This window comes from Megalops cyprinoides, chromosome 11, assembly GCF_013368585.1.
Source record: "Megalops cyprinoides isolate fMegCyp1 chromosome 11, fMegCyp1.pri, whole genome shotgun sequence".
Classification (NCBI taxonomy): Eukaryota; Metazoa; Chordata; class Actinopteri; order Elopiformes; family Megalopidae; genus Megalops; species Megalops cyprinoides.
The window spans coordinates 1487653-1504367 of NC_050593.1; the positions used below are offsets into that span (position 1 = coordinate 1487653).

Consider the following 16715-nt stretch of genomic DNA (forward strand, 5'->3'; position numbering starts at 1 on the left):
CTGTGTAAGAAACATCTGTGATGCCCACCAGGAAAACTCAGATGAACAACTTTTTTGTTTGACTCACATAACTTCATTTGCACGTCCAGCTCCTCATTTCCTCAGTTATTGATATTTGGAAACAAATAACAGAGACTTGCATTGGCTTTGGAAAGTATACAGATCCCTTCTCTTTTTTGCACACTATTGTGTCACAGGCTTAATCTAAGAAGCATTAAATGTATTATTTTGGCAGTCATCTATACACAAAAACCCATAATGACAAAGCAACAACATTTTATAAAATTTTGCGAACTTATTAAAAATCAAAAACTGAAATCTCTCATTTACAGTGGATATAAAAAGTTTACACACCCTTATGAAATTGCAGGTTTTTGAAATGTAAAGACAGAAACAACAATGTAAACGTCAGACTTTTTCCATCTGTAATGTGATCTTCCAACAAACAAAAATCCAGAGAAAGAAAGAAGAGATAATTATTAGGAACAACAAGTAAAAAAAAAAAAAAAAACACCCTGATGTCTGCACACCCCACCCAACTAATACTTTGTAGAAGCACCTTTTGCATTTATTACAGCAGCAAATCTTTGTGAATAAGTCTCTATTAACTTTGTACATCTAGACTTTTATCCCACTCTTCTTTGCAAAAAAGTTCAAGTTCCTTCAAATTGCGAGGGAATCTCCTATGTACAGCTCTCTTTAGGTCATTCCACAGGTTTTCAATGGGATTGAGGTCTGGGCTCTGACTGGGCCATTCCAAGACTTTGATTTTCCTTTTCTGAAGCCGAGTCTTGGTCAACTTGGATGTGTGCTTTGGGTCATTGTCATGTTGGAATGTGAAATTCCTCATCTTCAGCTTTCTGACAGAGGCCAGCAGGTTTTTTGCCAAAATATCTTGATATTTGGAGCTATTCATTATCCCATCTATCTTGACAAGAGCCCCTGACCCAGCTGAAGAGAAGCAGCCCCAAAGCATGATGCTACCACCACCATGCTTCAAAGTCAGTATGTTGTTCCTTGGATAATGGGCTTTATTGGCTTTGTGCCAAACATATGTTTTACAATTCAAGTCGAAAAGTTTACCCTTTGTCTCGTCATACCCTTTCCCCAGCACATTTTCCCACATGGTTTGGGGTGACTGAATGAATCTTTTGGCATAATTTAGATGGGCTTGGATGGTACTTTTTGTGAGAAAGAGTTTCCGTCCTGCCACCCTACCCCATAGCCCAGACATGTGCAGAATACGAGAGATGGTGGTCACATGCAAGAAGTGGGCGGTACCTGCCAGAAATTCCTGTAGCTCCTTCAGTGTTGCTGTTGGCCTCTTGGTAGCCTCCCTGATAAGTTTTCCCCTTGACCTCTCATCAACTTTAGAGGGTCGTCCTGATCTTTGCAGTGTCTCTGTGGTGCCACATTTTCTCCACTTATTGATGATGGTTTTGACAGTGCTCCATGGTACATCCAGTGCCTTCAATATTCTTTTATATCCCTCTCCTGATTTATACTTTTCAACAATTAGCTCTCACATTTTCTTTGGCAGCTCTTTGCGGACCATGGCTCTCCCAGTAGTATGCAACCCCAAACATTCAAGCAAATCCTACAGCAACAGCTGACTTTAATCTAGGTTTAATTAGAACCACTTTCATTGATGGCCGGTGTATGCTATTTACCTACAGGCATGATTTTGAATGTGATTGGTTAACTTTGAACACAGCTAGAGCCCCCATTATGAAAGGGTGTGTAGACTTATGCAATCAGAGTGTTGTAGTTTTTTTTAATTTAAAATGTTCCTAATAAGTAACTATTTGTTTTTTCTCTGGATTTTTGTTTGTTGGAAGATCACATTACAGATGGAAAAAGTCTGACATTTACATTGTTGTTATTTCTGTCTTTACATTTCAAAAACCTGCAATTTCATAAGGGTGTGTAGACTTTTTATATCCACTGTATATGGGTATTCAGACCAGGGTTTCTGTTAGGCGGTAATTGCCGGTTTTTGCCTGGCAAAATTTATAAAAAACCGATAAATTAAAAACTTGTCTGTCAAAATGTCTGGTAATAATGCTCATACAAACATAGCTATAACAAAGGCTATCCCTAAACAGAACATTTGTGTTTTGACAGCAAAACAGCCTATTAACAGCCTACCCCCATAAGGGTGTGCTTTTTTATTGCACGATACTTGCTACTAGGCCCACTACTATTCAACTTTGAAATGCTGTCGTCTGGAGGAGGAGAGAGTAACGCAGTTTATACGGATTACAAGCTGCAAAGACACATTGGACACGTTTGATTTCAAGTCGGCAGCAGAGGAATTTGCTGCAATGAAGAAAAGGAGAAAATAAAATGTTACCTGGTAGCCTATAGGCTACATTTGATGCCATGTAGGCCTAGCCTTTATTTTAAACAGGCTACAGACGTTTCGTAATAGCCTACATTTTAGCGGCTAATGTTAAGGTTTTGCTGAATCGTTACTGTTTGTTTTGTTTAATTGTTACTGTTCATTAAATAGTTGAACTGATTTGAGGTCGTTGTCATTCTTTCATCAACCTAGGTGTACATTATATTTGCGTTTGTAACATAGACTGTTATTGAAATGTGACCAGTAAGTTTCAAATTTGTCCGGTAAAATGAATTCTTTCCGGACACCGGACCGGCAAGAAAAAATCCTAGTGGAAACCCTGGTTCAGACCCTTTATTCAGTACTTTGTAGAAACACCTTTGGCAGCAATCACAGCTTCGAGCCTTCTTGGGTAAATACTGTATCTACAAGCTTTGTGCAGCTGGATTTGGGCAACTCCCCAAGTCTGGACTTTGCCTGAGCCACTCAAAAACATTCATTTTCCTGATGCCACTCCAGAGTTGTCTTACCTGTAAGATGAGCTGAAAGGTGAACCTTTGCCCCAGTCTGAGGTTGTGTGTGCTCTGGAGCAGATTTTGTTTAAGGATGTCTCTGTATTTATTAGAATTGAACCTTCTCTCAATTTTGACCAGTCTCCTTCTGCTGAGAAGGAGCAGCCCAATGCTTCACCAATGGATGGATTAGCCAGGTGATGAGCAGTATCTGGTTTTCACCAGACACAGCACCTGGAGTTCAATTTTTGTATCATCAGACCAGAGAATCGTTTTCCTCATGCCCTCAGAGTCGTTTAAGTGCCATTTGGAAAACTCCAGGAGGGCTATCATCCACCTTTCAGTCAGGAGTGGCATCCGTCTAGCCCAGGGGTCTCCAACCTTTTTTCATCTGAGAGTTACTTTGTAACTGAGAGCTACTCATGTCTTATATTACTCACACTTCACGTAACATATCAAAACACTCACATTAACCAGCTGAAGTAGGCTACTGTTTGTATATACATGTATCAAATGTCAATATCTAAAGCTCACATTTTGGATCAAAAACATCAAATTCACATCAATAGCATGTCAAATGTATGTTCTGTATCCATATGTTTCAAATTTCAATGTGTCAAGCTCACATAATATATCGAAACATTTTAAATTCACATCAAAGTCATAGAAAACATAGAAAACATTACTATGTGTTTATGACATGAGATGTCAGACACATTTGGTGATTGTTGGACGCTATTTTGGAACAGTAAGCTACGTTAAGCCTTTTCCTTATAATGGGCGTCAATGGAGAGGAAAACTCCATTAATGTAAGATAACGACCATACTTATAGGATTTCGGTTTTGATTTTTTGACAGGTGGAAGTGTTTATGACAAGACATGTCCAAGAGAGATTTGGTGATCATTGATTGCTGTTTTGGAACATTAAGCCACGTTAAGCCTTTTCATGTTAAGAGTTTCAGAATGTCCCTGAAGTGGCGCTGAACGTTGCATCTTTTACCAACTGAAACACTGGTACCGCAGATGAGGCACACTTGTCCTTCACATTCGTGGGAAAAAAAAAAACTCGCGTTCTCATTCCTCATGGAAATAGTATGTTTTCTGCTTTTTTCCTAACTCATCCTAACTCTGGCTATTTTATAAGCTAAACTAGCTTGCTAACACCACGAACTTCTTGCTTTAGCTCAGTAGCTACCTCAGTAACTAGCCTACAGCGTAACTGATGTGACGACGTGTTGACAAACTTGACAGTAGCGTAACTTATTAGATTGACAGCTGATATCATTTTGTGTTGGAGGTGGTGAGACATCTGGGTATTTGATTGGATTGAAATGAGAAGAGGTTTCCAGGGTGCATTTATTTGTTGTCAGATTTTTTTGTACATAATAATACCTTTTTGGCGAGCCTCTCAGAAACAGGCAGAGGTAGCTCACGAGCGACGTGTTGGAGACCCCTGGTCTAGCCACTCTACCATAAAGGCTGGATTGACGGAGTGCTTCTGAGATGGCTGTTTTTCCAGCAGGTTCTAGGAAGAGTCCTTCTTCCCTTTCAGAATGGAGCCCACAGTGCTCCATACAAGTTCTACTTATGTAAATGAGATATTTCAGTTTTGTAATAAAAAATAAATAAATAATGAAAAAAAAAACATCTTGCCATTTTCCTTATACTTCTCCACACTGGTCTTTTCACCTTTTCTCCACTGGGCAACCTATCTGGCCATGCTGTTGGTTAATTAGCTATGCTGGTAGTGCAGGCAGTGGTGGCAGTGAAGGAAGTGCTTAACTGCCCATCACTCCTGGCACACATCTCACAAGAAAAGCTGTAATTAGCCCCTGGAGTCCCAGTGAGTGAGTGTTGGGCTCTGGGTCTGTACATTTTTATTATTAAAAACAGCACGTTTCAGCTAAAATGCTTCATCGGGACAATCTATATCAGACAACAACGCAGCTTACAGGACAGAGGTGTTACAGAGGTGTTTTTCTCCACACACTGTTCTCCTAAGAGTTCAGAGGTGAGGAGATTAATAAATGAAACAATGACCTTGTGCGGTGCTCCCAATCACAGAGTGATGCAGTAACCAGTACTGTCCAAATGCATGCTGGTGCTGGCCTTTCAATATAGTTAGACAGGGCAGCAGGGCGAAGCTAATACAAATCCAATGGGGCACCTCTGAGAGCACTGCCAATGGCCCCTTGCTTCCATTTAGGCTCTAACTGGATTTACAAATTAACAAATAACTTAACAAATTGTAGGGAGTGAGAATCATAAGGGCATCCATGTGGACCACCCAGGGGGTCTCCTGTGCATGGCACCTGCTATGAATGGCTAATGGACCATGCTTAATGACTCCAAACTGTAGCATTAGCTATTAACTGCTCTTAAAAACACGATTAGTTATTGATGGAACCCAGTAAAAGAGCACCATTAGCTATTAATGGGTCCCCGTTTTGAACAGGTGGCCCAATTACCCGTCTCAGCTAAAGGCCAACATCCCCAGCCCAGGGAAGTAATCAAACTCTCTTGGCCAGCTCTAGGGGGCGATGTTACTCAATGCTGATGTGACAACATACTACATAACTCCACTTCGCTAACCCAAAAAGCGATTTTTTAACCTGACAAATAGCAAACCCTGCTGGGAAGCATTTGAAAAACACCTTCCTTTGAGCTGCACCACATAATGAGGGCTAAGCAAACAGATCTATCTGCCCTACTGGACTCCCGTCATCATGGCTACTGCTGCGCTGTGCATCTGATCCTTATGCAAGCCTGACCATGCCTGCAGCAATAGAACTCCCAGTTTGAAATCTGCTAACTAGGTCAGACAGCAACCTAAACCCTCTTATCCAGGACCACTTGCAAAATATTTAATAATGACAGTATATTCAATACCAAGCACAAAAAATCACAAATAAGTCATTTGACCACATCAAGAACAAATTACAGGTTAAATGTTAAACACCATTTGTAGGGAAGGTGCAGAAAACTTGAACAATACATATGATAAGAAATTTCATCTTCTTAATTAAGTATGAGAAGAGGAAACCTTGGAGAATAACACAGTGGTTTAAGAAGCTGTGTGTTTAGCAGATATTAAGTGTCTGTGCAGTCCTAATGTTGGCACGCAGTTCACTCCACCAACAGAGAGACAGAGAAGAGAAAGGAAGAAGCAAACTGAGAGGTATGAGGACCAGGAGAAGGAGCATATGAACAGGAGTGAGTTGAAGAAACTTTTATTCTGAAAAAATCTCAGGAACTGCAAGAGAGTATCAACAATCTGTCCTAAGTAGCTTTGGGAAAAAACAATAATAACAATAAGTGAACACTAAAATGATTATGGCTGCATGAAATTGTACGTTGAAACGTTTTTTTTTTTTTTCATTTTGAAATGCCAACACCTTCCTACAATAAACACAGCAAATCCATTATGCAACTGTTCAGTTTTGCAAAAAATAACATTTATATTACATGTGCTGAAAACAGAATTGTCTGGCATTCATTTTAAGACTTTTCCTCAGGGCTGCAAATGGCTACTTTTGAGAGTAAACAACACAAGAATAGGCAGACTGATCGAGGAGTGCATTCTGTCACGTGAATTCTCTCACATGCACTCTCACGTGTACTCTTGCATCTTTCCCTCCATCTAGTAACAGGTCATTTCATTCCAGGTGCTTTTGTTTATATGTTAAGCAAATGAACACCCAAACTGCATTTTGCAGATGTGCAGATTATTTGGCTAAGGGCTGCTTATGTGTGAGAAACATAAAGCAGAGCTGTGGTCCAGAAGAGCTGTGTTACTTTTGTATGACTGGTCATGCATTGCTCTTGCAGCTTTGATAAATATACCTGGGAGTCACACTGCATGTTGGTCTCTGCCCCTCTGCATTCTTGTAGCCTATATACCGCCTTCTACATCTTTATTCCCTCATAGTCAGAGCGTCATTACTTTAGTTCTGCTATGGTGCAATATGGAGAGCCAAAACTGCCTTTCTCCTGGTACTGTTTCCCAGAGTATACAGCTCAAAAACCCTTACAGCCTGCCTATCTTCTGGTACTATTTTACAGAGTCTTTAGCTTTAAACCCTTACTTGCTGCCTTTCTCCTGGTGTTATTTTACAGAGTCTTTGGTTCTAAAGCCCTTACATGCCTTTTATTCCATGGTGCTATTTAGCTCATACTGCATCATTTCATTCTTGTATCCTTCAAAGGGAGATTGACAACAGCATCCCTCTAAAATCTCAGTATATGATATACACTATATGGACAAAAGTATTTGGCCACACCTGTTTTTCAGGGTTTGGGCTAGGCCCCTTATCTCCAGTGAAGGGCAATCTTAATGCTTCAGCACACCAAGACATTTTGGACAATTGTATGCTTCCAACTTTGTGGCAACAGTTTGGGGAAGGCCCTTTCTATTCCAACATGACTGTGCCCCAGTGCACAAAGCAAGGACTATAAAGACATGGTTTGATGAATTCGGTGTGGAAGAACTTGACTGGCCCGCACAGAGCCCTGACCTCAATTCCATCCAGCAACTTTGGAATGAACTGGAACGGAGATTGCGAGCCAGGCCTTCTCATCCAACATCAGTGCCTGACCTTGTAAATGCTCAACAGAATGAATGGGCGCAAATTCCCCACAAACACTCCAAAATCTTGTGGATCTTGTGGAAAGCCTTCCAAGAAGAGTGGAAGCTATTATAGTTGCAAAAGGGGGACCAACTCCATTTTAAAGTATATGTATTTGAATACAATGTGATTACAGTCCCTGTTGGTAATGGTCAGGCGTCCGAATACTTTTGTCCATATAGTGTACATATTTTCACAATTACATGTAAAACACCATTCTTTCACACAGTTACCCTGTTGAGTTCGGAAGGATGTTCCTATAAAAAAGAGCAGGTTATTTTAGGGCTGTTGCTTTTGCAGTCAGCCTGTGGTTTTAATCACATGGCTGACAAATTCTGATCACTTTTACTGTAGTTTACTTTGTAGATGTAAATACAACTCCTTCAAACAGAAGCAAAAACATGTACCTTGTATCTACTTCCTCTGTCATCAATAATTAATCCTTTGAACTCGGCTGATGTCCAAAAGACATCTGTGATCCACTTACTTCTGTTCTGTTCCTGTAAACATTTGTACATTTTGCAGAGCAAACATTTATGGGTATAATATAAATTTCATAGCTCCCTCTGTTGACTAACAGATATGGACAGACTTACAACAGGTGATGTCACTGTCTATTCAATTACTTTGAATAGTTAGATCTCTCAGGACAACATGAAAAAATAAAAGAGAAAATACAAGAAAATGAAAAATTAAAACCTAAACACTATAATCACGATGGTGATGGGAAAACAGATGGTATTTGGAACTCAGAACTACAAACCAAAAGCTGGCAGGACTCCCATTATTATTGATCAAACTGCATTTCCTTTAACTGAGTCATTCCTAGCCACTCATGCCCACCACTAGAATCTGCCAGTCAGGGAAGACTGAAAAGTATCTTTATAAACGTGGTGGAAAATCACCTGCTAGCCAGACAAAATGTCTGCTTTTACTAAGAGAATGAAATATCCAGCCTAAGAGTAGCCAGTTAAATTATATGCTTACTGCTTTCTAGAATAGTTAAACAGTCGTAGCTCCATTTGTCATTACTTAAATGAGCTTTGGGATAAGCATTTTTGCCTTTCTGGCCAAACTGAACACTGGCTAAGCAGCTGTAGTTTCTGGTAAGCTGGCACTTACTGTGTTTTGCAAGAAATGACAAAAGTGCTTAGTCACCAGTCAGGCAACTGAAGACAGTTTAAACACTGGCATTGGGAAGGCTAACTTTGGAATCTATAGCAAGCATTAACAAACTCTTGAACAAATGCCACTTGTAAGATTATAGCAAGCTATGTGAAAATATTTAAATTTATTTAGATGAGAACCCAAGGAGCTGGTCTTCAGTACTTTATCCCTTTAACTGTATCTCCATGTGCTTGATAGAGCATGCTTTAACAGCTGAAGAAAAGGGAAAGTTTTAAAAACTTTTTTTCAGCTATGATTAATCAATCCTTCAAAGATGTCTGTTAAAGTTTGAGGGCACTAAAGTTTGATATATTTGAGGGTGAAACTTTCTCATATTACAGACACAGTTTTTTTTTCATTTCATTTCCTCCCCAACTTGGAATGGCCAATTCCCCGAATTTTTGGAATGCGATGTTCGGTCCCATTGCACAACCCCCACTGTCAATCCGGGAGAGTGTGGACAAGCACGTGCCCTCCTCCGAAATAAGTGAAGTCAGCCGCTGCTTCTTTTCACACTGCGGTCCACAAGCCAAGCTAGCACAGAGATGAGTCAGAGGAAGACATTTCATATGCCACTTTGGCACAACCAGCAGGGGTCGCTGTTGCTAATGGGACCGAAGCCCCTGGCGACGTACCCACCCCTATCCCCAGCGGAACAAAGCCAATGTGTTCCGCCTGTGAGCTCCCGGTCACTGTCGCTAGTGACACGGCCAGGATCCAAAGTGTTCAGTCGGAAGCGTTCAGTTGGAACGAGTGCTTTTACTGACTGAGCCACTCGGGAGCCCATACAGAAACAGTTTTTGTCAGGCACAGAATATTTAAGGGTATATTGTAGCATCATTCCCATTGTAGATTTATAAAAGAGTATGGAAATGTTAACAAATAGTAAAAATGTAGAGAAAAAATATGCTCATCTGGATGGTATGTAGGTCAGTCATGGGGAGTGCACAAGAAGGAGCACTACTACTTTAGCTAGCATATGTAGTGAAATTGTGAATTACTAAATACAATGAATTTGTAAAGTAGCAATGCTGAATTCTTCATCTGGTAAATGAATGAGATAAATAAATAAATAAATAAATATATTTTTTATGGGGAATGAACCGAAAGCCCCAACTGTAGTGCCTGACAGTGTAGCAAATTCTGAAACACAGGATTTGAGTAACAATGAAGACCATGATCCTGATTCTGTACCCAGCCCAGCAGATGTATTTTTTTAATATTGTGAGGCAGCGGGTACACCCTCAAGCCAACACCCCCCCCCCCCCCCCCCCCCTTAAATCACAATTAATTCATGGTATATGAAGTGTGCAGTTTGCAATTTTGTACCTCATACTGACATCTCAGCTGGCTGGTAAAGGTCTGTAATTTTAAGAGTAAAGTTTAAGTTGGAAAAAATGTCAGTCATTTTTATTTCACATTTCATTCAACAATGTCATTGAATGCCAGTTGAAGAGCTGAAATTTATCCAAAAACAGCAGACATTCAAAACTGCACATATCAGACATTTTATATCTGACTGGTGGGATTACCAACACGTTTTCAAAGAAATGTGATGCCTCTTACTCTCACCTGATAAGCTGCTGTTGATAGCAGGCTGGATTGCTCCAACTACAACCCCATTCTACGTCTGCACAGTGCCGCCTACAAATGTGCATCCAATTTCAGCTAGCCCAAAGCAGACCTTATGCCTGTGCCATCTCCAGCTGTGGCTGCAGTCTAGAGCAGAACTAGGTGTGTGCTTATGGAGATGTGTCTGCTCCCAGCAGCAGAGGCAAAGAGAATCAGTATTCTGTCAGCATACATTAGGACGGTGGATAGAGTGGTGTTGTGTCTGGAATAATTGTACTTGGAGGTGGCAGGAAACCTTGAAAGACTGTCCACGAGACTGTCTGTAACACACGCACTTACTCAGTAAAGCCCTCTCTGCTCTCCCTATTGCCAGCCATGTCCCAGCTGTAGGGGAGTCCCTGTGACGTGCCCCAGGTCCCAGCAGGGGGTGTCAAGCCTGACGATTTGGTCCTGTGGCTGTGGAGAGATTAGGGTTTTGGGGGGGTTGGGTGGTAGGGAGAGAGAGGGAGAGAAAGAGAAGTATTAAGAAACTGTTCCTACAAAGCTGCTGAAGCTTCCCATTACCCCCACCCCCCATGCGCTCCCCCACCCGCGCTCCTCAACCGCACCCCTCACCCCTCCATGAAAAAGTAATATTTGAAGTATTTATGTGCTTCCACTGGAAATGCTTAAATTGTTGGATTATGTGGAAAGTGCTTCCCATGTGTGCGTACTAGATGAGTGCTGGGATTTACAGCACTCAGTATAGAAGAAGGAAATAATTTAAAACTTTCTGCATTGCCCTTATGCCTCATTTAACTTGGATAACTTGGAAAACATGGATACACATGCACATTTACATGGATGCATGCTGTTATTAAGCAATTTAACTGGGTAAAATGAATAAAAAACATTTATTTGATTAATACATATACTTAATCACTGCCAGTTGTCTTGATTTTGTGGTCAGCTGTCTTTACTGCTCCATTCATTGAAGAAGATGATGGTTTTTAATTTACTCAAGAACACTGGAAAGTTGTAGTAAGTAATAAAACTGTTACATGGTCTAGTGCTGTCCAAAATTAAAGCCTTAAAGCTTAATGTCTAGGCCATAAACCAGGCTCCGAGCCATGGCTTAATCACTGGATGTAAATGAAATGAATGATGTAATCTTGAGCACCAAGGACGCAAACTCTTCCCTCCAGTAATATCAGACCCATGAAATTAGATTTGTACTCAGCTGTCACAATGTTTTTTAGAAAGCTGACTGTCCTAAGGGATGATTTGAATAAAACAATGTCAAGAAGAGTTTGTAACACAATGAAGACATGCCTGTGAAACAGAAAAGTAACAGTGATTAATGTACTTTTTATTATGAATGCTTGTGGCCACTGTTCTGCCTCTTTAGAAGAGAATTGGATATTTAATCAAATGGTGCTCCACACCATTATCCATACATTGAGAGGTTGACCATAATATTTAAACTACTTGCAAACTGAGAGGAAAATGAGTTTTATTAAAGTATATCATGGATCATCTCCAGAGTAAGACATGGAAAACCACAAGCATCCGTGCTTGACCTTTGCTCTTTTTGTTATACATGGTCCCTCTTGGAAATATCAGCCCAAAGTCTATCAAGAGGAAACTCACCAATATTACATTAGACATTACAAGAGCTCTATTCAAACATCCGACTGAGTAAAACTCTCCGGGAGGGGGAGAGTAGTGTGTAAAAGATATCTGAGTTTTCTAGTGAGAGAACTAGCACTGGTGTGACAACAGCCTGAGATTAATCATGATGGCTGACGCTCAGGGAAAGTCTGAGCCCGGTGCTGACAAAGCGGGGCAGATTCCTACCACTGAGAAGGGTGGGAGAGCTGCGCCCAATGTTGATTTTGAAACAATGGTGGCGATGAGTACGGCGTATTTGCGGTTCACTTTTAGTATGGGATTGAGCTTGAACATGGTGGCGTGTGGCCAATTGATGATGTTAAAAAGGCTTGGGGTAAATCACAACGTGTGCCTGAAAAAGAGAGAGTGCCATTAATTTTGATGGTGTTGGGTCAATTGCGGAAAAGACTCGAAAAGCAAGTAAATTCGGAGTCCGAGAGGCAATTGAATCACGAGAAAGAGAATGTCAGGGCGTTGGCTGAGGAGATAAGAGATAAGAATGTGAAATGCAAGAGGCTAGAAGAGGAGCTGTCGGAGCTCAGAGGCAAACTGAGAGAAAATGGGAAGGAACAGGAGCCCTACTGGAGGGGCGGAGCTACAGTTGAAAGGGGAGCTCACTCCTATCCCACCGCTCTTCCCTACAGTGTCTACCCGCATAAGGAAATGGAGGAAGCAGCTCAGTTTGAAAGACGGCATGCGTTCAGAACAATGGCGATGGGCGCCTCTAGCGAAGATGATGAGGAAAGCACAACTGTTGCAGATGAAACTGAGCCCAACAGTGAAATGCGCTTAAGGCCCTTGGTAGTGAGAAGGCATGGGGATCAGATGATATATGCTCACAAGGCATGTAAACCAGAAGAAATTGATAAGTGGTCCAAAGGCCTGCAGCATCCATGCAAGACAGGGATGGAGACTTGGACAACAATTGAGTGTTTGTGTCACATCTATCACTTGCATCCTAATGATGGCCTTCAGTTACTGTGTACAGTGCTTAACACTGCTGAAATTAACAGAGTTACCCATGAAGTTGAAGCAGCACTGGGAGATGAGAGACAGAATTTGGGTAATGCTTGGGACGCAATTCGTTTGTGGATCCAACGAGCTACAAGAGCAACAACAGATTGGGGAAAGATTTCTGCCTGCATCCAGAAAGCAGGAGAAGCAATTGATGATTACTCAGACTGATTCACCAAGCTCTTCCTGAGACATTCTGGATTGGAAGGTCTCAATGAACGGAACATCGGAGGGAATGCGAATGGCCCACTGAAGGTGACATTTATGCAAGGCCTGTTACCTGAAGTGCGGAAGGCGGTCAAGCTTAGCACGCCTGGTTGGAAGGATAACCGCACAACATTTGAGGACCTGGTGACAGCAGCAAGAAGAGTAGAAACAGATCTCAAATGCAAGATTCGTAATGTGGCTGCACAGAAACAAGAGGCTGAATTCAAAAAGTATAGACATTAGGCTAATGATTGCCGTATGGAAATTGGAAGGAATGACTACAGTCCGCGATGTGACAGTGCTGAAGAAGACTTGGTTCGGGAATTCAAGAACCTGAGTGAAGAGAGGCAGAAGGAACTCCTGGAGTTGTTTCTGGGACATGAGTAGTCCCTTCCATGCAACCCCTCGCAGCAGCAATTGAACAACGGAACGACAGACTTTATGTGTGTGCGACAATGAATTGGAAAATTGGAATCGACTTTTTTGGATACTGCACTGAATTGGCTGAAGCAGTTCGAACAGCTGCCCAGCAGGTGGTGGAGGCGTGGAGACAGCCACCTGACGGGAGACATTCTTTAGTACCTGGTCAATGGGTCATGATTCACAAGCCCCAAAGGTTGGCGTTGGAGGCGAAATGGGAGGGACCCTATCAGGTGTTATTGGTTACAGATGCTGCAGTCAAGGTGCAGGGAAAGCAGAAATGGATTCATGCGAGTCATTGTAAATTAGCTGAGCCCCCAAGAGAATAGGGAGAGCAAACAGCAGCGCTATGGGAAGAGTCGGAGGGTTGAACTGGAGGCAGTAGGTTCCAGGGGTTATCCAAAGACGAAGAAAACATGAAATGACATGTTTCATGCTGTTTCATGTTAACAGTTCTCATTGTGTTATGACCCTGCTGGAGGGCCAGACGGGGGAAAATTAATGGAATTACTGGAATTGACAATTAGCTAGGACACTTAAAAAGCCATTATAGCTATGATGTGTTGTTCGTTTTCCTGTGTGTTTGTGTGTTTGTGTATCTTTCAGGGTTCCGAGTCCTGAGCATCCAGAGGTTACAGGAGCTGGCCTGGATCAACCTGTGGATCGAGTGAGCCTCCTTCTGCACTGCAACATCGCCTCGTCTGTCATCGCGAGTGCCTGAGGGACGATGACAGAATCCCTGGGAACATCATTCAAGATCATCTATGAACTGATATATTGACATTCTGTGTGATAATATCCATGATGAATATGTGGTTTGTTTTGGTGTTTGTGATGCCTTTGAGAGTTCAAGCACATTATGACAGTCATCATGATGCACACAGAGATAACACATTTCTAGCCATGGCACACAGCTATGCTAGGGCAAAAGGTCAAGATTCATGTTGGGTGCGTGGGTTATTGCCAACATCTTCTAACACATATCCATACGTATCAGTTCCATTTACATTAGCAGATTATGCTACAGCATATAACGACACAAACAGCCCCTTCTTTGAGGAAAACGTGACTTTCTATACACGACCAATTCCATCAAGCCCCCCAGATCAAGTGAAATTGAGTTATGCGCCTAAGGGTATGTTATGTTGGGAAAACAATGGTACAGGTATGTTTTTGGGACGTAGTTCATGTAACTATAGTCTTTCTACTTTAAGACCATGGGAAGCGATGCATTGGCAAGGACATTTTGCTGTAATATCTTTGTTTGTTTTAATGCCAAAATTTAGGAGTTGTAGTTGTAGAGCCGCTCCAAATGGGACAATGTATGTTTGCGGGAAACACGCTTATTCATATTTACCTGCTGAATGGTCAGGATCTTGTTATACAGCATATATAGTACCAGCTATGCGTGTGGGTAACATCAAACATAGAGGTAAGAGGGACTTGTTTCACAGCACAGAAACTGTTGCTACTCCAACTCAATGTTTCTTTGCTTCATTAGTTCCAACTTACGGTAACACTGTCGTGTTAGATGAGATTAGACAGATGGCTTTTGCCTTAGACAAAATTGCTAATGATACAGCAGGAGCATTGACACTGATAAATCAGGAATTACATTCAGTGCGTTAAATGACGCTGCAAAACCGCATAGCCTTAGACATTATTCTGGCAGATAAAGGCGGGACGTGCAGTTTTGAAACAAGAATGTTGCACGTATGTACCAGATGCATTTGTTAATGTCACCGCATATGTACAAGACATACAACGTACGAGCAAGTGGCCCACTTAAAGGAATCTCAGAAGCGGAGCTGGGAGTCATGGTTAGGATCTTGGACAGGAGAATTGTTACCCCAGATTATTCAAATTGTGACACCTTTTATTGTTTTGATTTTGGGCATGTGTTTGCTTTAAGGGTGTAGCCTGTGTGGTCAGCAGAGCTATGACACCTGCACGTGTGGCCCAGATAACAGCGATGTTGAACCTAACTGAGACTTCGTTTTTCTATTAATGCTAGTACGCAAGATGCCTATGCTCTTGAGAGTATAAGATTTGCTTGCTCATACATATATATCCACATATATATATATATATATATATATATATATATATATATATATATATTAACCTGTGTATCTAATCATTTGTGTTACACTTGTATATATCACACATAATCACTTTCCTTTATTGTGATCATTGATGAGTTTGGGAATGATCAGACAGGGGACTGAAGAATAGTGGTGATTATTTAGTGATCATTATATCAATAGACTGATTAGTTTGGTAGAATTAGTATGCACAGTGTATAATGTGACTGTGTCTGCGTAGTTTTGGGCTGATCACAGAGTTGTGACCTGTGGCCTACATTCCAAGAGATGCTGCTATGTTGAACTAATCATGCACACAGGCATACTGAAAGTGTGTACGTGGCACAAGGCCGTCCCAACGGAGAGGCCTATGATTTCGAGCACTCATATAGCTGTAGTTCAGTACTAGGTCAGTTACTTCATATTTAACCATTTGGGATGATCAGATATATCAATGCATATATCACAACCAAGATATCTTAGATCTTTGAGGCTTCTTATATTAAAGGTTTTATTCTTGGGTGATATAGTGATTCTCTACCCGACTGAACTTTCTCCCACTCTACCTCCCTTGTCAATGTTTGTGACAAAGAGGAGTTGGGTCAGTGTGTACTCCTTTATCAATCCAAAGATACCTTTTAAAGCAATGTTTTTCCAATTAGGCGCCAGACTCTAGGCGATGTTATAATTAAATATTCTGGACAGTTTAGGGATGGTATAAGATGTTCTTTGTGCAGGAGAGTTTCAGTGCAAGTGCGAGGGCAAGTGTGAGAGTCACCCACCTGCAGCAGAGACAGACTGGATTGTGAGAGGTTGATGAGTGTGTAAGGCGTGAGACTCTAAGTGAGACTTAGTGCGTGTGTGATGGGATGTAGAGTTAGTATTATTTTCCCCGTCCCCTTTTTAAGTTCTGCTTAGTTGTTGATTCAGAACTGGTTTTTAGGACCCTGAAGGAGCCTTTTGCTGCCTTCCCCCTTTTCCTTCCTGTTGCTACCCACGTAATATTGAGTGAGCGGAAGAGGAAGCAGCATAAGAGAAGCAGCGTTGAATTGTTGGTTTGCCATTGTTGTACGCTAGCCTCAAGTGAAAGGTGGATGTTTCCTAATTATTTGCTGCATGTTA

The 16715-nt window shown here is 41.4% G+C and overlaps 1 protein-coding gene across 1 annotated transcript in view; it reads right to left on the reverse strand.

Moving 5' to 3' along the window:
- LOC118786060 (FERM and PDZ domain-containing protein 4-like) overlaps positions 1–16715 on the reverse strand; it is an 81972-nt gene that overhangs the window by 17489 nt on the left and 47768 nt on the right. Inside the window, exon 2 of the mRNA XM_036541091.1 lies at positions 10558–10674. Within this exon, the coding sequence (XP_036396984.1) occupies positions 10558–10674 (117 nt within the window). The remainder of the gene's footprint in view (positions 1–10557; positions 10675–16715) is intronic.